The sequence below is a fragment of the Lissotriton helveticus genome, chromosome 3_1 (genome assembly GCF_964261635.1).
Source record: "Lissotriton helveticus chromosome 3_1, aLisHel1.1, whole genome shotgun sequence".
Classification (NCBI taxonomy): Eukaryota; Metazoa; Chordata; class Amphibia; order Caudata; family Salamandridae; genus Lissotriton; species Lissotriton helveticus.
This window is the reverse complement of record NC_136061.1, coordinates 272,792,809-272,820,280: the sequence shown is the minus strand read 5'-3', so window position 1 is coordinate 272,820,280 and position 27,472 is coordinate 272,792,809. Positions and strand designations below refer to the sequence as shown.

The 27,472-nt window shown below is 45.7% G+C and overlaps 1 protein-coding gene across 1 annotated transcript in view; it reads left to right on the top strand.

The window, feature by feature from the left end:
• Positions 1-27,472, top strand: part of ZNHIT3 (zinc finger HIT-type containing 3) — a 37,316-nt gene that overhangs the window by 3,288 nt on the left and 6,556 nt on the right. Inside the window, exons 2-4 of the mRNA XM_078679800.1 lie at positions 15,169-15,200; positions 26,700-26,792; positions 26,882-26,962. Coding sequence (XP_078535926.1) covers positions 15,169-15,200; positions 26,700-26,792; positions 26,882-26,962 — 206 coding nt within the window. The remainder of the gene's footprint in view (positions 1-15,168; positions 15,201-26,699; positions 26,793-26,881; positions 26,963-27,472) is intronic.

Sequence of the window (27,472 nt, the reverse complement as noted above, 5' to 3'; positions counted from 1 at the left end):
ACCATTATAACAAACCTTGGCAAAAGCAAAACTTGTTTTTGGTCTCAAAAATCACATACTACCACAGTAGTTCCTGGCACTGAACAAAACTGCTTTGTGTGCCAATATGCTTTTTCTGAAAGCGCAGAATACTGTCCCTCACAGTGAAGCCAGCCACAGACCGAGTGACTGAATTTTACTGAATTTTAATAAACACCAAAGATCATGGTTAACAAACCTAATTAGGGGCCCAAATATTAATGGAAGTCTCAAAAGTGCACCCATGGTATATGTCCTTGCATTAAGTGCATATTCACGGCTTACATGAATTTACAAGAATTTACAGAAGTAGGCTAAGAAATAGTACTCCTTACAAAATATTTGTCAACAGCATCTAAGCATGAGCAGATGTGTAGATTTGCTCATGCAAAAATCTGTTGTGTTTGCAAGTTCACTTCCCCTCCAACCACATTTTCCCCAGCCCAGAAGAAGTTTTAGGTCTGCCATTATCAGGAGTAAATTTTGAAATGTTCTCAGTATGAGAAAAGATTAGAGAAGAGGTGGCGAAACCCTTAAAACATGCAAGTTAGTAGGTTTGCATAGACTCAAAAGGGCATTCTAGCCATGGGACTATTGCTTACCACCACCTTCAGCCACAATATGTAAATCTAGGAAATCGTGGCACAATAAGGGAATTGCTAGTATTCAAACCCTACTATGGTATGAGCCCTGGCATAATCAGAGAGGCTATATCAGAGCTCTTATATAACAAGATTGTTGTCATAATTTGTCGTCGCATTACATGGCAAAAAGAAACAAGTGGGTTTTGTTACAGGACAAGTAGATTTATGCAGCAACTTGCCACATGGACAAGTAGATATTTTATTAAATTCCACACCCCTGTACATGTATGACAAGGAATACAGCAATATATTTTATAAACAAATATGAATGTTGTTTCTTATTGGTTTGTTATACAAGGCTATATTTTTGCACAGCATAACCTTTTTTTCAGTCCTGGCAAGCAGTTTTTTGGGAGAACAATGAACTCGGTGTTGTATTCATGAATGATATCTCCTCCTCAAAGATGTTTTGATCTACGGGGCGAAGATCCTGCCACCTTCTCATTAGATACGTTTTTGCTGAAAGTAACACATTTCTGACAAGTGATTAGGTTCATAGAGTTCCATTTATTGAGAGAAACCTAAATAAATTGTCTGAAATGTTTGCATTATGCTCCAACTGACCTTTTCCTAGCTATAGCTCTGGTCAGTTGAAATGATAATTGTCTTTTGATTATTTGATATACTGCTTGCTGTAGTGTTTTAAACACAAGTTAGACTTTAAGTTTCCTGATGTGTTGTGTTTTATTTTTAACAGAGGTTTCCTTATAATACTGGATTAAAAAAGAACTAAATGACTTTAAAAACTAGAGACAGTTACACATCTGTATGACCCATTATAAACAAACAAAATACGAGAAAACAAGGTAGTAGTACACAATTTACCAGTGCCGTGAGGTAAACAGTGAGTCCAATTGATGACAGTTTTGCAGCTGTCAAAGAAACTAAGGTGACTTTCGGACAGCTTACGAGCAGACCATTCTACTCCCAAAATAGTTTTCAACATCTAAAGTAGAAAAGCACTGCTAACAAGAGGTGACCGCATCTGTAGATCATAATGAGCTGCAATTACAGTAAAGAGGTGAGCCAGATTTCTAGTCTGAGTAATAAACGTGTTGTAGGTTGGGGAGGACACTGTTGAGGTTCTGCAAGGGACCAGGAAAAGTCACCAATGCTGAAGATGTGCAGCATCACCGTGTCCCAGGATGCTTGTTTCCGGTCCAGGGAAGACATGGCTTGGCAGTTCGGGCTGGACTGTTCCCATAAGGCACAGGGTCAGACTGATTTGCATATAGCCATGTCTGAACTGGGGTGGCTGAGTGAACTAAAGAATGGTGATGGATTAAACCCAGATCAGTTGACTGGGGGTGAGTGTTTGATTTGTTCAAACGCTCCGTCCATCACCCCCTTTTGTATCGCTTTGTTCGCCCTAAGTGTGGCAGGGTATGCTCAGACGTGAGTCCCTTGTTCACTTGGCCACTGGATTCAAGATAGCCTGGCTGATGAGGATTATGAATCCGAAACCGGTCCCAGGATGCTTGTTTCCGGTCCAGGGAAGACATGGCTTGGCAGTTCGGGCTGGACTGTTCCCATAAGGCACAGGGTCAGACTGATTTGCATATAGCCATGTCTGAACTGGGGTGGCTGAGTGAACTAAAGAATGGTGATGGATTCAACCCAGATCAGTTGACTGGGGGTGAGTGTTTGATTTGTTCAAACGCTCCGTCCATCATCCCCTTTTGTATCGCTTTGTTCGCCCTAAGTGTGGCAGGGTATGCTTAGACGTGAGTCCCTTGTTCACTTGGCCACTGGATTCAAGATAGCCTGGCTGATGAGGATTATGAATCCAAAACCGGTCCCAGGATGCTTGTTTCCGGTCCAGGGAAGACATGGCTTGGCAGTTCGGGCTGGACTGTTCCCATAAGGCACAGGGTCAGACTGATTTGCATATAGCCATGTCTGAACTGGGGTGGCTGAGTGAACTAAAGAATGGTGATGGATTAAACCCAGATCAGTTGACTGGGGGTGAGTGTTTGATTTGTTCAAACGCTCCGTCCATCATCCCCTTTTGTATCGCTTTGTTCGCCCTAAGTGTGGCAGGGTATGCTCAGACGTAAGTCCCTTGTTCACTTGGCCACTGGATTCAAGATAGCCTGGCTGATGAGGATTATGAATCCGAAACCGGTCCCAGGATGCTTGTTTCCGGTCCAGGGAAGACATGGCTTGGCAGTTCGGGCTGGACTGTTCCCATAAGGCACAGGGTCAGACTGATTTGCATATAGCCATGTCTGAACTGGGGTGGCTGAGTGAACTAAAGAATGGTGATGGATTAAACCCAGATCAGTTGACTGGGGGTGAGTGTTTGATTTGTTCAAACGCTCCGTCCATCATCCCCTTTTGTATCGCTTTGTTCGCCCTAAGTGTGGCAGGGTATGCTCAGACGTGAGTCCCTTGTTCACTTGGCCACTGGATTCAAGATAGCCTGGCTGATGAGGATTATGAATCCGAAACCGGTCCCAGGATGCTTGTTTCCGGTCCAGGGAAGACATGGCTTGGCAGTTCGGGCTGGACTGTTCCCATAAGGCACAGGGTCAGACTGATTTGCATATAGCCATGTCTGAACTGGGGTGGCTCGACCCAATCTTCACCTCTAGCAAGCACATCTCCTTCCACCACACCACAGCTCTCCACTGGACGGACCACAGCTGCGTTCACTTCAACTACAAAAAGACCACGACCCACAACCTCCCACACCCAATCCCTCGAAGAAACTGGAACAAAATTACCACCGACCAACTCCTCACATCGCTCCACCAAAACCCTCCCGCCAAATCATCGGACCCAAACCAAGCAGCCACCAACCTCACACAATGGATCAACCACAGCGCAGACGAACTAGCACCCTTGAAAAACCATCAACTCAAACAAAATAGCAAAAAAGACCCCATGTTCAACGATTACCTTAAGAAATCCAAGAAGTTCTGTCGCACCCTCGAGAAAGCCTGGAGAAAAAACCCAACCACTGAAAACCTGACCACCTTCAAGAACGCCACCCGCAAACACCACCAACTGATCCGATCCACCAAGAAATCAGCATTCAAGGATCGACTTGACAATAACGCCCACAACAGCAAGGAACTATTCAACATCGTCAAAGAATTTACCAACCCCACCGCCGGCACCAACGACATCACTCCATCCCAAGACCTCTGCGACTCCCTAGCCTCGTTCTTCCACAACAAAATCGCCGACATACATAACAGCTTTGAAAACCAGTCCGGAGACCAGTCCACTCCACCGCCTCCCAAACCTATACCCCCCTCTAACAACCTTTGCGCCTGGAACCCGATCACCACTGAAGACACCATCCGCCTGATGAACTCCATCCACTCAGGATCGCCAACCGACCCTTGTCCACACCACATTTTCAACAAAGCAGACTCCATCATCGCACCCCATCTCCGAGACGCCATCAACTGCTCCCTCAACTCCGCTACCTTCCCGGAAAGCTGGAAACATGCCGAACTCAGCGTCCTCCTGAAGAAACCCACAGCAGACCCCACTGAACTTAAGAACTACCGCCCCATCTCGCTCCTCCCATTCCCTGCCAAAGTTATTGAGAAAGCCGTCAACAGTCAGCTCGCCGCCTTCCTCGAATCCAACAACAACAACTCCCTCGACCCCTCACAGTCCGGCTTCCGAGCCAAACACATCACCGAAACCGCCCTGATTGCAGCAACAGACGACATTCGAACACTACTGGACAATGGAGAAACAGTTGCCCTCATCCTACTTGACCTCTCCGCAGCCTTCGACACAGTCTGTCATAGCACCCTCATACAACGCCTCAGCAACATCTGAGTACAAGGAAAAGCACTGGACTGGATCATCTCGTTCCTCGCCGGAAGAACCCAGAGAGTCCGCCTCCCCCTTTCAGATCGGAGCCCACCAAAGTCATCTGCGGCGTACCACAAGGATCATCACTCAGCCCCACCCTCTTCAACGTATACATGAGACCCCTCGCATCCATCACGCGCCAACACAACCTCAACATCATCTCCTACGCAGACGACACCCAGCTGATCCTCTCCCTCACCAAAGACCCATACACCGTCAAAACCAACTTACACGAAGGAATGAAAGATGTAGCCGAATGGATGAAGAACAGCCGGTTAAAACTGAATTCGGACAAAACGGAAGTCCTAATCTTAGGCTCTTCCCCATCCGCTTGGGACGACTCATGGTGGCCACCGGCCCTGGGAACAGCACCCATACCAACGGACCACGCACGTAACCTGGGCTTCATCCTGGACTCCTCCCTCTCGATGACCAGACAAGTCAACGCCGTCTCATCATCATGCTTCAACATCCTACGCATGCTCCAAAAAATATTCCGCTGGATCCCCACCGAAACAAGAAAAACGGTCACCCACACTCTGGTCACAAGCCGACTGGATTACGGAAACACCCTTTACGCCGGAACCACAGCCAAACTACAGAAAAAACTCCAACGCATCCAAAACGCCTCAGCCAGACTCATACTAGACATCCCCCGCCAAGCTCACATTTCGGGTCACCTGAAAGACCTCCACTGGCTCCCCGTCAACAAGAGGATAACGTTCCGACTCCTCACCCACGCACACAAAGCCCTCTACGACCTAGGACCCGAATGCCTCAACACGCGCCTGTCCTTTTACACCCCCACTCGCCAACTAAGATCGTCCAATCAAGCCCTCGCCACAATTCCACGCATCCATAGATCCACCATGGGAGGAAGATCCTTCTCAGCGGCCAAAACCTGGAATTCTCTCCCCACCCACCTCCGCCTTACACAGAACCACCTCTCCTTCAGAAAGCAACTCAAAACTTGGATATTCGATGATAAGTAAAGTCCCCCCCTCCCACAAGCGCCTTGAGACCCTCTGGGTGAGTAGTGTGCTATACAAATTTTGAACTTGAACTTGCTGTTTGACTTAGGGATTTTGGGAGGTGGGGTGGGCAAGGAGAGATTTCTTCAGTGGTAAAAGAGGTCTCTATTATTGAAGAAAGGTGTATATTGTGCTGAACCGAGCCCCCATATTTGGATGAGGAAGTGTCTGATGTTTGGGATTGGGCTCATTAGTGCATTGCACAGACAAATTAGTTTTACTGTAAGGTACACCACTTTTGCAAGTAAACAATTTGCCTTTAATGTGCTGTTTTGGGGTTGAGCTTCCTGCTTGGTGTTGCCCAGCAGTGCTTCCCTGTGTTGCGAACACACCATCACAGTTGCATAATGGGTGCTGTCTTGATTACATGCTGCATGGGGTGGTCCGAGAATTTTCATCTTGTACACCGTTGTTTATGCTCAGGGTCACGCATTTGGAGCACCCTACAGTTGTCCAAGCCTTACCTTGTTTATGTTCCTGGACTGCTAAACAGAACAAACATTGGCAAAGCCAATAGGTCTCGCCTATGGACAAGCAATTGGCTTTGCCAATCGAGTGGGGGTGGTGAACAGGAGAGCGGGTGGGAGGAGGGAACGGCAAAAAAAACCCAAACATTTGTAATGCAATTAGTCTTGCATTTATTGAACATATAGGCATTGTAAATGCTAGTGGTTCTTGTTTATTTTTTTTTATTTGCGGCGGTGGACAGAACGAAGAATGATGTGCGAGTTGGCTAGAAAAAAAGAAAAAGCGCGGCCGCCATTGTTGCTGATTAGGAGCGGCGTGTCGATTTGCTTAAAAAACCCATTGTAAGTTGTTGAAATGGAGTGCGGCGTGCCGTGTGAGAACAATGTAGTAAGGAAAACAAGGGGGCTCCAATAAGTGAACCTGGGGTAGACTAATGTTTTAGAAAAACAATGGTTCTTATGTGGCCAGAAAAGGTCCATGGTAGGAAGCAGTGTCAGAATTTGTGACTGCCCTAGAGTCGAGATAGGTAATAAATATCTCAGGGACGATAAGTAATATGAACAGCCTGTGCGCCTGTAAACAACACTGGTGCTCACACGAGCTGCTCCTAGAACCAGTGACACGACGAGTCCTCGAAGAGCGCACTGGGACTGGACAATGCTTTGGTGGGGAAGAGATGCAGAACATAAATCAGCTTCAGTGCTGGTGCAAAACCGCGGTATGTTAGGAATCTGCATAAACTGCGACATACGTGCAAACCTGCACTCCAGACCACTGAATGGAAAGGCGCATAGTTGTGTAGCTCCCACAAAGGAACCAACTGGATAGACACAAAAAAAATGTAGACGGTGCAGCCACCATTGTTGCTGATTAGGAGCGGCAGATGTTGAAATAGAGCGTTCGTAAGGAGTCCTTCTTTCACGTTCGCCTTCCCAGAAGCGAGTCTGGGAAGGCGAACGTGAAAGAAGGACTCCTTACGAACGCCAAAGTAATGCGCTATGGTGATGGAACTTATCAAGGCTCCAGATAGCGCTCAGTAACTCGTGTATTGACACATGAATGGACTATCCACACATACTTTGTACTGACAACTTTATGGTGCACAAAGCTAAAGGCTTAAAGGACTAATGTTCAACAGGCTCTACGACTTATTGACTCTTGTGAATAAATTCTACTCACCACATTACATTCTGGCCTTGAAAAAGCCCGCGGAGGGCGAAACGCGCGTCGGCTGTGACGGTGTGGCAAAAGAAAGAAATCAATAATAAATGGACATTGAACATTAACGAACATTGTGCATGTTTATTTTAGGACGACAAGGAGAGTGAAAATATTGAATTGTCGTGGCTGGATGCCAATTGGATAATAGCAACAAGAAGGGATGTGCACTGGTATCTTTGTTAAAACTTGACGTTTTGTTTAGTTAAAGACAAGCATTGACAATTTTATTTTTTGAGGTGTGCAGTGACGGAGTCTTCACAGGCATTATCAAACATACAGCCAATATACAAAATAGCAGTTAGCAGTGCATGCTTCCTAACAAACACCGAGCTAGAGCAATGTTCCCTCATACACATATAGGTAACACCAGTGCACGCTTCCCTTGCAGGGCATAATTCGCATCACATAGGCAAGGATAAGGCAGCAACAGTATTTGTTCTTCCCAAATAGCTTGTACTGCAAGGGCAGAAGCTAAGAAAGTTTCCTACACAAACAGGACAGCTAAAGTCCAAGCTTCCTGCATGCAGATCAGGTACTTCCTAGACTGCAGCAGCGCAAGCTCCACTCACACTGAACACATACAATGTGTGCTGGAGTGCAAGCGTCCCTCACATTCATGGAACAGTGACAAGAGGCAGCAGTGCATAATTCCCTCTGAACATCCTTGCAAGCAGAACAGTTATGGCATATGCAGCATTGAAATCTCCTGTTGTGTTTTATCATTTTTAATTTCCCATGTTGTATGGCCTCAAACTGACTAACAATAACAAAACTGTAATTTTGTGCGAAGGGAGAGGTAATGAAAGTAGGTTAAATAAATAAATAAATTATAGAGTGTCTGCAAACACTGCGCGCCGAGACTCTGCTGCTCTGTGGGGGCCCGGGCTTTTCAGTGATAGTCAGAGTGGAGCTGCAGGGGTGCTGAGAGGTGAAATACAAAAGCCTCATTAACATACAAATGGTATTTTAAAGACATGTGAAGTGCTTGGGTGCGGCTGTGTGTGTGTGCCCGGAAGCTGTCTCAGCCTGGGCACACACAGGCAGGGTGAGATGAAGAGGGTGACAGAAGGAGGTAGAAGGAGGGAGACAGAGGGAGAGGGAGGGAGGGAGAGGGAGGGAGAGCGAGGGAGGGAGGGAAAGGGAGGCAGACAGAGGGAGAGCGAGGGAGGGAGAGGGAGGGAGAGCGAGGGAGGGAAACGGAGGCAGGGAGAGGGAGGGAAAGGGAGGGGGAGGGAGAGGAAGGGAGGGAAAGGGAGGCAGACAGAGGGAGAGCGAGGGAGGGAGAGGGAGGGAGGGAACGGGAGGGAGAGCGAGGGAGGGAAAAGGAGGCAGACAGAGGGAGAGGGAGGGAAAGGGAGGGAGAGCGAGGGAGGGAGGGAAAGAGGCAGAGAGACAGTCCAGAAAAATGGGAAGTGAAGCTTAGGGATTCCGACGGCCCCCTCTCAACTGACCCGAACACCGCTGATAGAGAATTTAACAGCTGGCTCACCAACCCCCTAGACAGCCTCATTCCATTAACATGCTCTCTTAAGCATGTAAAAAGGATCAACCATGCTCCTTGGTACACTCCGCCCCTGAACATTCTTAGGAAGGAGTGCAAAAAGACGGAGCGAACATGGAGAAAAAACAAATCAGCGAAGGACAAAAACGTTTATCAAACAGCCATGAAGGCTTACAAACAAGCCCTCCACAGCGCAAAAAGCTCCTTCTTTGAGGAAAGAATACAGAATTCCTCGTGCTCTGCCAAAGAGACTTTTTCCATTCTTAAAGAGCTTCTCCATGTCCCAGCCCCCCCGCAGATACCCTTGGACCCCAAAGCAGCCGAGGAGAAATGCGTCAACCTGGCTAACTTCTTTGACAATAAAATTAAGAAAATCCCTTCCTCCCTACCTGCCACCAATCAGGCCACCCCTGGAATAGCCAAGGATTGTGCCCTCACGTCAGGAAACCCCACGGACAAACCCGAATCCCCCTGTTTAGCTTCATTCGGACCAGTCACAGAAGAAGAAGTGGCAACTACTTTAGCAGCCACGAAAAGTGGGGCCCCCAGCGACTCAGTTCCCGTACGGTTCACTAAAAACATCGCTCGGACCATTACAGCTAGACTCACGGCCCTCATTAACACCTCGTTTGCCCAAGGAGAAGTCCCACAAAGCTGGAAGGAGGCCGTTGTTAAAGGTCTTCTGAAGAAGCCGTCGCTAGACCCCGCAGACTTATCCAACTATCGACCCATCTCGCTCCTCCCCTGGATAGGTAAGGTCGCGGAGAAGCTCGCAAATAAAAAGCTGTCCCACTTCTTAGAGACAAACCATCTCCTAAAAAACTCCCAAACAGGTTTCAAACCAGGTCAGGGCACAGACACCGCCCTTCTGGCGGCCGTAGAAAAAGCAAGGGAAATCATGGATACAGGGGGATCAGTGGCAGTGGTCCTCCTGGACCTTAGCACGGCATTCGACACTGTCAGCCACCAGGTCCTAGCCCAGCGCCTAGAGAACACTGGCGTACAAGACAGTGCGCTGAGATGGCTCACATCCTTTCTCTCCCGACGCTCCTTCCAAGTTTGGGAAGGAGAAAGCCGCTCTCCCTCAATCCCCCTCCGGTGTGGAGTGCCCCAGGGCTCCTCACTGAGCCCCACGCTTTTCAACGTGTATATGGCCCCACTGGAGGAGCTGGTCGCCCCATTCGGAGTCACGATCGTCAGCTACGCTGACGACACTCAGCTGGTGGTGACCCTCTCTCACCCCAAGCTAAAGCCCTCCAACCTGCGAGACTGCCTCTCCACCGTCCATCAATGGATGGGCGACTCTGACCTAAAACTTAACGGGTCAAAAACAGAGATCCTGCTCCTCGGTCACAAAACTTCGAGTCTCCCCCCTAACATCTGGCCCGCCTGTATGGGTGACCCCCCCTCCCCTAAGACAGAGGTTAAGAGTCTGGGAGTGTGGCTAGAGACAGATCTCACTTTCAGGACACAGGCTAGGAAAACAGCCGGCATCTGCTATGGGCTCCTTAGATCATGCAGAAAGGTGCTCCCCCTTCTACCATTCCAGTCCCGCCTCCTGCTAATTCAAGGCTTAGTACTAGCAAGGCTGGATTATAGCAACGCTATTTACCTCGGGGCGCCGGAAGCCACCTTGCAAATACTACAAAAAACCCAAAATGCAGCAGCCCGCCTGCTCACAAACACCCCAGCAAGAACATCGGCCAAACCTGCCCTGAGAAAACTTCACTGGCTCCCCGTGAGGGAAAGAGTCGCCTTCAAGGCCCTCTGCCTGGCACATAAGGCCCTGCACAATGCGGGTCCCCCCATTCTGAGCACGTGGATCACTCCATACAGACCGCCGAGAGCGCTCCGGTCTGAACAGGGAAACCTTATCGTTGTCCCTAGGGTGAAGAAAACCCGCATTGGCGGCCGCAGATTTTCGGTAAACACGGCCAGTAAATGGAACGCTCTCCCCTCGAACCTCAGAGCTGAACCAAACCTCCTACGATTTAGGAAGTCCGTCAAAACCCTCCTTTTTCCCTGATTTTTCTTCGAAGCTTCCCTGTGCCCCCCCTCTAGGAGTCTGAGGTTTCAGCGCTGGGATACTCGAGGGTGACTACGCGCTCTATAAAAACCTAAATAATAATAATAAGAGAGGGAGGGAAAGAGGCGGAGGGAGGGAAAGGGAGGCAGGAGGGAGAGCTAGGGAGGGAAAGGAGGGAGGCAGACGGAGGGGGAGGGAGGGAAAGGGAGGCAGACAGAGTGAGAGGGAGGGAAAGGAGGGAGGCACGGAGGGGGAGGGAGGGAAAGGGAGGCAGACAGAGGGAGAGCGAGGGAGGGAAAGGGAGGGGGAGGGAGAGCGAGAGAGGGAAAGAAAGGGAGGTAGAGGGAGGGAAAGGGAGGTAGAGGGGGGAGGGTAAGGGAGGCAGACAGAGGGAGAGCGAGGGAGGGAGAGCGAGGGAGGGAAAGAGGGAGGGAGAGCATGGGAGGGAGGGAAAGGGAGGCCTACAGAGGGAGAGCGAGGGAGGGAAAGGAGGGAGGCAGACGGAGGGGGAGGGAGGGAAAGGGAGGCAGACAGAGGGGGAGGGAAAGGGAGGGGGAGGGAGAGCGAGAGCGAGGGAGGGAAAGGGAGGTAGAGGGAGGGAAAGGGAGGTAGAGGGGGGAGGGTAAGGGAGGCAGACAGAGGGAGAGCGAGGGAGGGAGAGCGAGGGAGGGAAAGAGGGAAAGGGAGGCCTACAGAGGGAGGGAAAGGGAGGCAGACAGAGGGAGAGCGAGGGAGAGAGGGAAAAGGAAAGGGAGGGAGAGAGAGGGAGGGAAAGGAAGGGAGAGCGAGGGAGGGAAAGGGAGGGAGAGCGAGGGAGGGAGGGAAAGGGAGGCAGACAGAGGGGGAGGGAGGGAGACTGGGAGGGAGAGCGAGGGAGGGAAAGGGAGGGGGAGGTAGAGGGAGGGAGGGAAAGGGAGGTAGAGGGAGGTAGGGAAAGGGAGGCAGACAGCGGGAGAGGGAGGGAAAGAGAGGGAGGGAGAGCAAGGGAGGGAGGGAAAGGGAGGCCTACAGAGGGAGAGCGAGGGAGGGAAAGGGAGGCAGACAGAGGGAGAGCAAGGGAGAGGAATAAAGAAGGGAGGGAAAGGGAGGTAAACAGAGGGAGAACGAGGGAGGGAAAGGGAGGCAAACAGGGAGAGGGAGGGAGGTAAAGGGAGGCAGACGGAGGGAGAGGGAGGGAGGGAAAGGGAGGCAGACAGCGGGAGAGGGAAGGAGAGAAAGGAGGGAGGTAAAGGGAGGCAGACAGAGGGAGATCGAGGGAGGGAAAGGGATACAGAGAAAGGGAGACAGACAAAGGGAGCCAGACGGAGACAGACAGAGGGAGGGAGACAGACAGAGAGGGAGACAGAGGGAGGTAGACAGACAGAGGAAGGAGGGAGGGGAGGGAGACAGAGTGAGGAGGGAGACAGAGTGAGGAGGGAGACAGAGTGGGAGAGGGAAGGGAAGAGATGCAGACAGAGAGAGAGGGAGACAGAGAGAGAGAGGGAGACAGAAAGAGAGAGGAGTGAGACAGTCACAGTGAGAGAGGGAGTCAGGGAGAGAGAGGGAGTGAGACAGTCTGAGTGAGACAGAGGGAGGGATGAGGGTGACAGGCAGAGGGGGGAGGGGAGGGAGACAGAGTGAGGAGGGAGACAGAGTGAGAGAGACAGAGAGGGAGAGGAGACAGAGGGAGACAGAGAGGAAGAGGGAAGAAGAGAGATGCAGAGAGAGAGGGAGACAGACAGAGAGAGAGCGAGGGAGGCAGAGAAAGAGAGAGAGCGAGGGAGGCAGAGAAAGAGAGAGGAGTGAGACAGTCAGAGTGAGTGAGACAGAGGGAGTCAGGGAGAGAGAGAGGGAGTGAGACAGTCTGAGTGAGACAGAGGGAGAAATAGGGCGAGAGGGAGGTTGAGAGAGGGAGGGAGAGAGAGGGAGAGAAAAAGAGAGAGAAAGAGAGAGATGTGTGTATGCCGGGTCTGGTGGCTCAGTGGACAAAGCCGTCCCCTGCAGAGACCTGTGTTCAACCTCATATTCAGTTTTTTTGTTGTTGCTCTAGCCCCGCCCCCTCCCCCACTGACCCCGCCCCCACCAGTGCGGCCCTCTGACACAAACCACACTGTAAATTTGGCCCCCGAGAGAAAGTTTGTGAGTACCCATGCTTTAGAGCATTACGAGCAATTGTTGTGAACAAAGGCCTCTCAGACCAGAGAGAATATCAACCCCCTCGGGCTCCGTGAGGCCATTGTTTTACTAACTGGAACATTCTGCCCTGATGGGGTGGAATGTTCTAATAGCTTTATAGCCCACTGTAGCTGGGCTATACCGGCCATTTAGGGCCCACGGTAGAGCTGGCCTTTAATGGCCAGTATAGCCTGCCACATATATATCAGGCTCTTTGAAAATGTGGTAATATTTTGGGGCAGAAAATAAATGGGGGTTAGAGGGGAAGAATAGAATTATGAACAATTATTAGAACTTTGGATTGTTGAGAGCTCAGTTGAAGAAAATGGAGCGCTGAAGGCTTATAATGGCTGGTTTATGCCTGGAGCTCTACCATTTTCATTTTGGTATTCATGTTTTTCCCTTTTTAATTTAGTAAATTCTACCTTAGTGGTTGGAATGTTCTAATAGCCTCATAGGCCTTCTAATTTAGGCTATACCAGTTGTTAAAATCCCTCTCCCTTGTTATAAGACCTCAACTGCGTCTCAAGCCTATAACTCTGGTTCAGGGCATTTAACAACTAGTATAGCCCTCAGCAGCAGACTATATGGCTATATTAGGACATTGGAATTTTGAGAGCTCCATTGAAGACAATGAAGTGGCTCTGGGTTCATTATGGTCCTATAAGACTTCTATTCCAACATTCCAATGTTTGTCTCGCTGTTTCTTCCTTTTTAACATAGAACATTCTCCCCTCAGTGGGTGGAATGTTCTAACAGTCTTATAGCCCTTCTGCCTTGGGTTATACCAGTCGTTAAAGGCCCTCGCCCTAGGGCATTTAATAATCGGTATAGTCCTCTGTATGGATTAAAAGGATATAGTAGCAACTGCTTCCAGACTCATTTTAAAGATTGGAAATTAAATTGGAGCTAGGAAACTGACTTATACTGAGGGGTACAAGCAATATTAGATATGTGGAAACAATAGTGTCTTTAAATTGAAAATGTGTGATGGACAAAGTTAAAGCTGATCTACGTCGTTGAGAAGAAATGCATTTACACTGATGCAATAACACTAAAGTGTGTATTTAACCATATCCTTCAGAATATACTTCTATCATTCTCCACCAAAGGTAATGATTACTTAAATGCTCCAATTGAAAAGTTTTTGCAGGGAGAAAAGAAAAAATCGAAATATCCTACATTAATGTTAATTAAGCATATCTTCCTATTTAGAAGATATCATTTTTCTCTATATTGATCGCTGTCTGTCTATATGTACCTATCTCTCTTTTTATCTCTAGTTATCCTTCTCTATTAATTTATCGGTCTAATCACATATTTTACTAAGGAGATACCCTGTTTTCTAAAGACCTCACCTACCTAGTGCCTACACATAACGATTGAAAAGCAGGGGGTTAGATTGAAGCATGCTTTTTAAGATGTACGAGCATATTTTAAGGAAACTTCTCATCACCTACTTTCTTTAGCTGCTATGCCAGCTTTTTTTGGTAAGTTAACCTCTACATTGTCTTTCTTCTAGATTGGTTCACAATAGTGTGGCAGATATCTTGAGACCAGAATAACATATCGGTGACCTCTTGTCGCCCAACCACACTCCATTGATTATAATGAATTAATCACTAATTATTCAACATCTTGTTTGAAATGCATGTAATCGACAAGGGTACTGTTGTGCCCAAATTCTTTATTTGCATGTTTTTAAAACCAATCCTGTTCAGATCACCCTTGGCTGGGTTTAGTAGAAATGTTATCATGGGGACTAAATCATCTTTCCAGCCATAAATCCACAGAACCCAGGCATCTCCCTCGTAGAAAAATATATTGATGTGTAACTTTATAATTAATATACCTACTGGAAAAATCTTTTTATGCCTGGCAGAAACTGGACTAGCTGTACACTCCACTTGAGCTGCCAATCTTTCTTTTCTGAAACATAAGAAATTATCCTTTTCTTTTGAATTGGAATTGCTGAGCAGTGAGGTGCTTTCTATGCACCCATCTTGTAGTAAAAACACAGACCACGAGGCAGTCCTTTCCCAGGAAACGTTTAGCACCAACATATTTTCAAGAATTGACTACAAACGGCATGATTACAAATGTAGAAGATAATCACACCCACTCAAATGCCGATGGGTTTTGTGCTGTAGTATGACAGTTACTAAAGCTAGCTAATTTTCTTGCAAGCCATTTGGTATCAAGTAATGTCCTCCTGTAATGTTCGCTATTTTTCCTTTTCTGATTATTTTGTTTTTGTTTCCTTTGTAGTTGTTCTGTTCCTTGCTGCAAGAAACATAAAGGTAGGTCTGGAATGGTTTGCTTCATACTTTATTTTATCCCAGTCTTTCAATGGTCTAAAATGACTCAAGAACTCATGTAGAAAGAATTACTAGACTATGTCCCTGGGGACAGGAGAAGACGGAAGCAAGAGAGCAGTTAATAAGTACTTTTAATGGATACAGCTCTTTTTCACTAGTGACCCTTATCCAAAAAGAGACGTCCCTATCACGCTCTTATCTCCGTCATTTTGCTGGGGCCTGTGTTCATCAAGGGTCCAGACACTACCTTGTTATCACTGATTTGCCAACTATCCTCTATTTCGTCTTGGACGTTCAAGGGGTAACATGTGCGAACATAAATAAGGTGGTGCGAGCTAGGATGTCTAGATCAAGCTGCACCCCAATCACTTGCAAGAAATAATATCCAAGCAGTGATATTCTTTATGTAAAAGATGTCTCTTCATGGGCATATTTCCTTACTTAAAATAACATTGAACGTTATTAAGTTTTATGGCATCATCTTTCTGTCGAGTATCTCAAATTATTCTTTAAGTAAACTGCAATTTAATTATACAACCATGACCCAAGGTTTACAGACACAGAGCTAAATCTGTTCGTGTGACACAGTTTGGAACAATCCGTCGCTTTCATTGGCTACTTTTGATCAAATGGATTGAATTTAAAACCTTGTGCTTGACTTTTAAAATGTTCTTCCCCTGAGATTCTGTCCAGCTGTTCGATCAGCTGGGCAACATCTAGTTATGGTCCCGCGAGTGAAGCGTCTTCGAGCTGGCTGGCGATCTTTTCGCTGCTTGGCAGCTAAATTGTGGAATTCCTTGCAGATGCGTTGTCTGGATAGCTTGACGTCTTTCCGCAAGGCTGCCAAGAGCTTTCTCTTTCCCACGGCCTAATCCCTTACTTTTCATTTCACTGCTATCAGCGCCGGGACGCCTTTTCGCTGAGGCAGCTGTGCGCTATATAAAAGATTTTAACATAACATTATGTGAAATGTCTCCTTCATTGGCTACAGGGGTAGCACATTAGGCTGAGCCATGGAGGTGTGATTGCCAGAAGCTGTACTCAGGGCACCTTGGATGTCGAGCTATGGCGTGGTGTGGCGGATGGACCTGGTCAATAGAGCCAACTGTCCAATAGGAAAGAAGGACGAGGGGGCGATGGAAGGTGCAAATGGAAGGCACTCAGGCTTTATAAGGTTATCAGTGGCTGAAGAAATGTAGCACATGCATACGTACGGTCCTCACACAATCATTAGCTACTGATGAAGTTCCGCAAATGCAGGGTACAGGCAGACTTTCTTTTCAGCTCTTAGTCTTTGCCTTTCCACTTCTTCAACACAGGTGTACTGAGCCCAAGCTAGTAGGAGGTGATCAGTGCTTAAGATGAAGTATTCAGTTTATATCTGGGAGCAGTATGTCCAAAACCACGAGCCGGTGAAATTTGTAGTTGACCTCAAACCTTTGTAGGGGATTCTTCACAGCAGTTTGTACTTTCAGTGGGTCACAACCCCAGGACAGCTGTCTTTCGGCAAAACTCATTGCCTGAACGTGGATTACTCTGACAGAATCGATTTAGTAGTAAAGCACAAGATGAAGGAAGGTAGCACCTATCTGTCTGTGCAAACTGTGCATCTTCACCTTGTTTCCTGGATGCACCCACTGTCCATGTGTGGTCTTTACTCCGGGGGGGGGGGGAGATGTAGGGGCAACAAGGGGAGGTGGGTAACTGTGACCACTAACACTACAGAGGACCCTACATCTTTAGGGGCTAACTAAACGCAGGCGGTATGCCCATCTCAAATGTTCCATAAGGAGGAGCATACTTAACTGCCATACACATAATGAAAGTATTTATCAGTGAGATCCGGTAAACATTCGTCTCACTGAGACACCATTTAAAAGAGAAAGGCAGAGACCGCCCTACTGTATTTAGCTGCTAGCAACCATCCGTAGTGTCATGACCTCGTTATAGGGAGACTAGCCACCTGTGTTACAAGGAATAGCACTTTTGGTGGATCCCCAACGGCTCAGTATGCTAACCTCTGCTAGGGCACTTTAAGGAAATTCATGACACCGCTCTCTTTGAGTAGAATCTGCCTCAGTGTTACAAACGAAGCCCAGGTTGTCATATGGACACACAGCTAGTCACTTCTGGCATGCAAGTAGAAACAGTGAATTGCCAAATATTTTAATCTGTGCTGCTGGAAACATGCAATTCTGTGTCCGTGCCACATAATCCGCTGCATAATTTCCAGATTTTAATGAAAAAACATGTTTAGCTCAAAAAGTTCACAGAAACATATTGTAGCGCAGTTCAATGCCTTTTGCAAAGGTTGACTGGTCACATTTCAATTGCTTATTGCTGTATCTGGGTGTTACACTGGTACTAATAAGGTGACACATTTGCCTAGACAGTGTTAAAATGTGTGAAAATTACAAACTAATGAAGTTAAACGATCACAAAATATGCTGCATAATTTGTCTTTTCTAGTTACATAATTTGGTCCGCCTCTGCTGCATAATTCCATTGGACCCTGGTTATAACAAGTATACAGGGTGCCAGTAGTAACAGTTTTAATGGTGCGTTTTTATGCCAAATACGGTTTATTTACATGGAGTCTAAGTTTAGTGGCATACTGTCTAAAAGCCTGTTCAGCAGTTCACAATTTTTTTATTGTATCATTATCAATTATCTAATTGTAATGCTGCTCCAAAAACAGTAACCAAAGTTGGTCTCTAAAATGAAATTAAATCATGATTTATGATTAAACCTTAGTGAAACAGTCATTTCATAAGTCCCGCAACTCAATAATTTGGATACAGGAATTACTTTAACTTACCTTGTAACCACAACACTCAGACACCACAAAAAGTCTATAAATTAGTTCACTCGTTGTGGGTAAATGGTTGCCTAGAAACCTTAACTGGTGAATCGTGGGACTTGCCTTTGTCATTTTACCATCCCTAAGCCAAATGGAATTGTGCGAATTACTTACGCGGGTGTCTGCTGAAGTTTCAGCAGCCAAGGTGCGAAAGTAATGTTACCTCACTCCCTGACAGTGGAGTTAAATAAAGATTGAGGCCACCGGCAGAGAAAGGTGCTTGTTGGGCCACCCATGAGTTATGTTTGTCTTGGTATATTATGTTGCAAAGTTTAGGATTATAGAGACGTTGTAACCTAAATGTCCCTCAGCATAAACTGCTTCAATGAAATTTATACGTTAAAAATCTTTAAAGGTTGGGGGGGGTGTGTGGCTTGGACGGCAGCGGTAATGGCTGCCTAATCCCGTCACTCGGCACACGGAGGAGAGATTCAAGCTGTAATCAGGTGATAAATTAAGAGACTAACACAATGGCAGCTAGTCTCCATATGGTAATGCCATGAAGATCATTTTGTGACCAAGCAGTTAAGGATTGCACGTTCGGAAGATCACTATATCAGAAAACACGGAGAGCGGTGAACGGAGCTTGCCTGAAAACTACAAAATGACGGCGGGGTCCGGTGCGACCTAAAAATGCAGATTTATCGCATATCGTGAGTGTACAGCAGCCAGCCAGCCTTAAAGTGGGTGCTTCATGCTTATAGTCCAACTGCTTGCGACTAAACCAGATTCCTCAGCACCATAAGTCAATGACTCACTCTGCCTGACCCTGTAATGGCTCCCTAGCGATCAATCGCACATTACAACCTCAGCCTAGCACCTCTGCTTATGCTCACAGCGCTAACACCTCAGCGAAACTCTGAACACGCCTGTGCCATAACTAATATCCGCCTTAACTCGCCCGTTCTCTCGCAAGTTAACCCTGTAATGGCCTCCCAGCGAGTAGTTACAAGTACATACACGCCGGTGCCATAAATAACAGCGCACCTTCACTAAAGAAGATTCTCCATGCCATGAAGAACGCTCGGTGTCCAAGCCCTTAAGGAGTGTGGAACCTACGCTGTGCGGTGGCCATCCGAATCGCGCTAGCTCAGACAAGTTAGCGACTCCAAAACACTCTTCCGCCACCCCACCACAACGCCTGCTAGCACTGAATATCTGAACAAGGTGGGTTCCCCGGGATACCTTTCAGTCCACTCACGCTGCGACTGCCTTCCAATCTTAGTGGGATCACCGTCTCACTGTGCCCGACTTCCATGGTCTGCTGCTCTCCTCTCCCCCACCGCGCACATCTAACAGCACATCGGTCACCACAACCTCATGCTTGCACATGGAGGAGTGCAAATGTAAGCACAAAGTCACACTATTTTTCATGCCATCAATCCCTCCATCTCCAGTCAACACTTACTGGCAGACATTGCCGCTGGATCCTCATATAAAGAGGAATAAGGCGGATTAAAGGCAGAAGACGCTACTGTCGCTAAGCCAGACATTCCCGGAAACCATTGGCATTGGCACTGCTGTAATTGATGGAACCACAGACACCAGGCATAGACATCACTGTACCTATACCAGGCCCATACACCGCTCAAGTGACCTCCTCTCCTGGAGCCTCCCCCAGACTTTATCTGTTACACGCCACAGTCACCCATTACATTAGAACCACTTGGGCGCCACAACGTATCCAACCTGAGCAGAACAAACTGGTCCATTTACTATACTACATGGGAGTGGCAGATAGAAGTAGTGAAGTGGGGACGAGCAGAGGGAACGGCACTCCGAAGGGAGGAGGTACGAGGACAGAGAAAATATCATATATCACAAGATTGGGAGGTTATGCTGTTGGCGTTGGAGGAAATGGACTTAGTCCCGGCTCAGGGTGATGGAGAGTAGGGACTGCACACAATATGAAGGAGACTCCGGTCAGGCCTTTTAGTACCCAAAAAAGCGCACGGAGTATTTGAACTCACGAATTGACAGTGTACACACTAGACCTAGTAGGATGGAATTAGCTCAGGGAGGATTCCGATGCCACCAGGAGGAGGGAGGGTTAAAGTGAGGGAGGGTTATTAGAGGTGGGGGAGGGATGTTGGGTCTGTTATTTTATTTTGTTCTCTTCCCCTCGTAATACAGGACAATGCTGCAGGCACGCGGCTGCTCCGCATTGAAGTTGGAAAGTGGAATATATCAGAGACATTATGTTGTTCACTCCAATGTTGGAGACTCACATGTTACTATATGATTGAGGGGAGGCAAGGTTGGGGAGAAAACGGAAAAACTGGCTGTTGAATATGTATATGCATATGTACCTATTTTATTATGACTTGCACAGCCATGAATAAAGTGTGTTAAAAAAAAAGTGACCTTCTCCTGGAGAGCCCTAAGTCCTCTGTTGATAATTGGCGGAACAGTGGTTCTCTTTACCAGTATTCCTGCACCTTTCTATAACCAGTCTACACCGTGCAATTGCGTCTCTGCGATTCCAACCCCAAACTAGTCTTTGATCACTCCTGCATCAGCACCAATCTCGCAGGTACCCATACCATTTTTCCCCAAAAAAGATGGCGGTTCAACAATGACATACACTCTGACCCAGCAAACAAAATAAAGATTGAATCTGCAATTAAGGAATACATTGCACTAAATGACCTCCCTGAAACTAAGAACATCCACTTTATGGGACGCACTTAAAGCGACCAATAAAGGTGTCATTATCGGTATTAAAGTGCAGTTTAATAAAAAAACAAACCAAGAACTTTAATCGCTAGAGACAGAAATCAAGTCACTCGAAATATCTGACTCTGAGAATATAGATAATAAAGACACTCTTGCTCTTTTGGTTAAGAAGAAATACGATTACAATAAAATAGTAAACAAGCTGGTGTGTGGATTAATAAATTCAAGGCACTCAAGCTTTGTGAAGGGAATAAGGCAGGCAAATTGCTGGCATCATACCTCAAACAATTTACCATATCCTCGATTAGGGACTCCAAGAACGTCGTCCAAACAAAACGAGATACTAAGGGCATTCCAAGCCTTCTACGAGGATCTATATAAAAATAAACGAACAATAGATCCTGAGGGCTGCACTAAATACCTAGAGTCACTGAACCTACCAAAACGAACAGAAACGGATAGCTCAGCACTAGGGACCCCCATTTCTGAAAAATAACTATCTCCATTAAATCCCTCAAAAACAATAAGGGCCCAGACGGCTTCTCGGCCTCCTTTTACAAGGAGTTTGATAGGTCGCTAAAACCTACCTTACTAAAATTATTCAACTCTATAGCTAAAGAGGGCTGTGTCTCCAAATCAATGGGTGAAGCCAAGATCATTGTCATTCCCAAAGAAGGGAAAGACCCCCTTTTAACAAAAAATGATAGAACAATCTCGCTTATCAACCTGGATTGCAAGCTCTTTGCAAAAATCCTAGCCAATAGGCTAAATAAGATCCTTCCAAAATTGATCAGTAACTTGCAGGTGGGGTTTCTTAAGTATCGCATGTCTAATGACAACACAAGATTTCTGTGTCATATCCTAGAGAAAGCTAAGATAACGGCCGTCCCCTCTATTGCCATTACCCTGGACGCAGAAAAAGCGTTCGACAGGGTATCATGGTCATTCTTAAAACAATGCATGTCATCTTTTAATCTTGGCGAGGCATATATCAACATGGTGTTCGCACTATACTCAGACCCTACTGCCAGAATTGATATTAATGGAACCTTGTCGGAGTCATTCCATTTAGAACAGGGCACCAGGCAGGGCTGTCTTCTCTCTCCTGCACTGTTTCTTTTGGCCTTAGAACCACTAATCACGGATATCAAACGCAATGACTATAAAAGGAGAGTAAAATTAGGAGAAACCAAAGTGAAGCTGGCCGCTTACGCGGATATCCTTGTGGTTACAGAGAATCCGAGTGACTCCATGAAGGCACTCATGTCCCATAGAAAGATACTCTAGTCATTCCGGAAACAAATTAAACCGTGACAAGTCCGAAGTCAAACCACTGAACATCCTTGGTACCCGAGGTATGTTAGGTGACTCTGGCCTCGCATGGCAGCCTGGATACATTAAGTATTTAGGGATTGAATTCGGCAGCACAATCCTAGAGACGTTCCAGTGTAACGAAGCTAGCACCCTAGAGAAAATTAAAAATCTTCTTGATGCATGGTCCCCAAGATTTGTAACATGGTGGGGTAGGATTGAGGCCATCAAAATGATGATCTCTCCCCTAGTAAACTATCTAATTACTATGCTCCCCCTCATTCTAACTGAGGACTTCCAGCATAAACTCAACATCTTACTCTCCAAATGTTTATAGAAAGCGAGAATTAGCATGAAAGAACTAGATAAATGACTAGGTGGGGTCAACCTAGCCGACTTTAAACTTTACCAGACAGCTTTCTTAGCAAAACAAGGCTCATACTGGCTCGTGCCATCAGAAGATTACACCCCTGTATGGCTTGACAGTGAGAAATCAATTCTAGTGAATCTTACCCCAGCAGCCCTTCTGACCGCAAACCTTACTGTGGTCACCTGCTCAAAGTCCTTATTCAAGAACCCAAAATCTGCCCTGTTGAAGATTGATAAACTACTAGACACGCTCTAATCTTGAATCACTCTGGCACAATCATAAAATACTTTATAAAGGGAACCCTCTTCACAGACGCCTGGGTTAACAATGGTATCTATTTCCCTCACCAACTCTTCAACGGTGCCTATCCTCTTTCTTTCAAAGAAATACAATCTGGACCCAATTGAATTCTATAACTTCTTAAAAATAAAATTAGCTTTAACTAAAGCGAAACTATCTCTCCTCTTCCCTCCAGAGTTATTTATCAAAAGTACATAAGTTAGATCACCAGGTCTCCTGGATTTACAAGCTAATATGCCCTCAACAATCTACCCTCAATAAGAAGCTGATAGCCTTCTGGGAGTCGCACTCCTCCTCCGCGATCTCGGAGCTTGTTTGGACCAAAACTTGGGTCTCAACCATGAGAAACAAAATCAGCCCGGTACTGTCCGAGACAAAGTTTTGGCTATTGCATATGGCCTTCTGGACACTAGCCCGTCTCCACTCGCACAAAATTAGGGAGGATCCCATCTGTTGGAATTGCAAAGACAAAACAGGTGACCTAGAACACTTACTACACCAGTGCGATTGTGTGGTACCCTTCTGGGATAAGGTCTTCGAATTCATATCTAATCTCTTCTCATACTCCCCTAGTAGAGATCTAACGTCACTAGCTTTCGGTTTCCTTAGAGCCGAGTCGCTGTAGAAATCTTCTACCAGGCATATGTGGGACACTCTTGATCTATACCTTAGCTCACACAAACTGCCATGAATCACACCAAACTTGTTAAACCAATCACCCCACACGACCGGTCTGTTACATCAGGGTCCATTAGTAAAGACAGTTACCTCAGTCGTCCGATCCCTGTGCTAGAACTCTTCCTGCTGCTCATTTGGTCACACCTTTTGTCACCATTAATCGCCTTCATTCAACTTCACTTGACATTACATATGTTTAAAATGTGTTAAATTGTGACTTATTGCTATACCAACTTGCACACTGATGTCATCTGCTTTGCCATTTTAGTTATTGTTTTCTTCTATTATTAATTTTGTATGTCTATTCCGTATGTCCCTCATTTAATGTATTGTATGTACTGCTTCATTTGGAAACAACCAATAAAAAACTTTTTAAAATTAAAAAAAATCTTTAAAGGTTGAGTAGACCTTGGCGGGACATTGTGTTTCAGCCAGTATTTTAAGAGTCAAATATTGGACGTGACCATCAGACGGTGGCATCCGGCATGAACTTTTACACAGGAAAACAGATAGGTCAGACACATAGTAGGCTGGGTTCAGTCCTACAGCAGACACTGAAATAAGCGTTTAGATTGCGATTGCACATCAGATGTGTGTAGATTATTGCAGATGCCAAGGTATCAAAAAGTACAAGTGAAACCCTTTCCTTGTACTTCAAAGGGAACAGAAAGTAAGAAAATAACCCTGTATTTATTCTTAAAAAGAAATTAATTATAACAGGCCAAGTAAACCTGAAGCTGCTTAGGTTACGTACTCAAACCACTGACTGCGGGATTGAGCCTGCCACGAGAGAACAGCCTGTTCTGATAAAATAAAACCTAAATACCATAATGGAAATATTTACCCCATTAATCCAGTTAGCAGACAAATTAGGAGCAAAAGTGATCTGCTATGCGGATGATACACAGTTACTCTTCTCCTGGAATAAGAGGAAAGCGGTAAATAGCTCTCATGTAAAATCCCGTCTCACCTCAGACTTCCACTGGCTAGCAAAAGTGCAACTGAAATGTAATGAGGCCAAAATGGATATTCTCCTCTTCAGGGATTTCCTCCCGCAGTTCTGGCTCCCCTTCTGGCCAGATGAGCCCACACCAGATCCCCTAGGAGGGCTGATAAAAAATTTGGTGATCTGCTTTGATGGCAGGCTGTCATTTGGGCCCCAAATCAAAAGGCGCGTTGGAGCCCGCTTTGGGATCAGGAGATTGCTTAAGACATTTCTGCTGCTCCTACCTTTCCATGCTAAGAAAACGGTCATCCACGCATTAATCACGTCCCGCATAGACTATGGCAATGTGTTGTATGCAGGCATGCCAGGATATCTCCAGACCTACTTCAGGTGATCCAGAATGTGGCTACTCTGCTTCTGCTCAGCCTTCCAAGGAGGGAGAGCACTAGTCTACATCTTCGGGATTTCCATTGGCTCCCTATTGGGGAAAGAGTGAAGTTCAGGTCCTTGGTGCTGGACCATGCCGCCCTGTACGGCAAAGGTCCTATCTATTTGAGCCCCAGATTCAGCTTCTACAACCGGTCGAGGAAATTGCGTACCTTGAATAAATTGTTGGTCTGTACCCCCAGGATTCGTAAACAGAGCTGGCGGAAGATCACTGTCCCTGTTGGGAGCTGTAGCTTGGAATCTGCTTCCACTGGAATTACATGCTGTAAGCGATCCATGGTTATTTAAAAAGAAGCTGAAAACTTTTTTTTTAATTTAAATAAACTTTCCATTCTTCCTTCCTAACCATACAGCAGGTACTGCGCTGGGACACTCCTTGGCGTACCTGTGGACAATAAAAGTGCAGAATCATTTCAAAGGCAGTTCTCCTAATATCAACAGAGCAGTCATTACAGACTCAAAATGAAAGCATTTCATCAGCATAACCAAGCCAATTACCGAAAGACTTCTTTGACAGGCTTCTTCCCAGTGCCAAGTTGTCCGTGCCTCAGTCCCACAGTAAATCCAACTATACACAACATTAAATTGGCAGATACTGGCCAAGGTTATATCAAGGTTCACTTATTGTTTTATCATGATACACATACATTTGTATTCTTTTTAATAGGTTATGATACAATAAATTACCTGATACTTAATAGTACTTTTATGTCTGTATACTCATTTGTATATAAATTGTTCTCTTTTTATGAGCTTTTATGGTTGAATACCCAACCAAATGAAGTATTACGATGGCTATATCATGGGTAACCTCGCTGTATCTCCCATATGTGGTTGATTATGAAACATGAGGACGAAGGCAGAGTAGTTTGTAAATGCCAATAGAATCCTGAGGTAGCATTATCAGACCTCAGTGTTATGTAGCGAAACATGTCATAGCTATATACACTAACACTCCTCAACCACCATTTTGAGCCAGGGATCTCAGATGTACTGGGAGCTAAAAGTATAAGAGTATGGGACAGGGAGTTTAAAGCTGCAGTGTTCACCCGGATACCCCTGTTCAGTGACAATATTACGGCAGCAATGCTGTGATGTAATGTGGTGTCCGAGTCCTAACAACACTTTCAGGGTTCACTTGTCCTCTAAATGAGTTGAGAAGATTCAGTGTTATGGGGGATTCAGTAATCTACTGCAACTTCTGGAGGCTTTCAAAGAGTCTTGGCACAGTGTTTACTGGCACCATGCAGGCGTTAGAGGAAAATGTAGTCTCTTCATGTTTACAGATCACATTTCCACTAAAAGTCTACAATTAAATATGATACCAACCCCAATACCTGTGGTTGCTGTTGAAGGTTGGTGATTGAGATTTTCTGCTTTCCAGTTTGATTTTCCTCCTCTTCATTTTTCTTGCTTATGTCGAACATTTTCTACTCCTTTATTTTTCTAGGGTTTTCATTGAACATAAACCAATTACATTTAATCATGTGACTTGTGGATCATTTTTATTCATACTTTAACTTTTTTTTTAAATAGTTTGCATGCAAAACCATTGAATGGCTAAATGCAAATTAAAATTGAAATGTAGTTATTATACAAGTAGACTTCTCCCAATTTCTAAGGAAGACAATTTGAGTTGGTTTTTGGTACGTGGTGTTTATCGGAAGGTGACAAACCTGTCTGGTTTCTATATGTCTAGGGATCGGAAAAATGTGACTCAAGAATGTCTTTGAAAATTTACATGCAACAATTGTTTTCCACTTGTAGCTCTGTGTTTCACAGAAAACTGACATGGCAAGCCATGCTTAGAGAGGAGTGTTTTGCCTATGCTTCTGAGAAGCCCAGTGCTGCCACTTGTGAACTCTAAATTCAGTATGGTTTTTACATTTACAGAGGAATGCGTTCCAAAAAGTAAGCCAGTGCCAGAGGTGGCATTTCCAGAAATATCTTCAACATTCAGAGACTATACACAACCAGAAAGGGAAGGTGCGTACACAGTTCCAGTTGGTGCTTCCTTCCCATCTTTACTAGTTTTGTCCATAAATGACCTGTAAATAATCCCTTCTGTTTGACAGAAAATGGTGTGTACACAGAAGGCATCCTCGGTGAGGACGACGAATCTGATAAAGTTCCACTGGAGAAGCTTAAACTCCTAGGTATGTTTTCCAAGTTAATTTGATAAGGAAGATGTTGCCGATGGAAGAAATGCGATTTTGTGGTGCAACTTATAAAAAATGTCTGCAGCGTATATTTCCCTAACCTACTGGTACACTGCAACACTTGGTGTTACTGACAGTATGAAGAGTGTCTGGTAAATTAATCTGTACGTTTTTTATGAACATTCTGTTCTGTAAATTAAAAGTACTTTCTCAATGTGAAGCTAGCTTGAGGTTTCCCTTCTGCCATTAGAACAACAACAAAAAAATAGAACCCATAACTGAATATTGTCCTCATTACATATTTTCATTGGGTATATAATATAGTGGCCGTTCCCATGAACTAAGTGTGCAGAGATCTGTCATACTACTAACCAAGATTTCCAAGTAAACAAACGGGCAACTGAATTTAATTTTTCACGTTTTATGAACTAAGTTTTAAATTGATGTATCTGCTGTGGTTACTATTACCAAAGTCAATGCAGCTGATTTTATTTACTTGACAGAGGT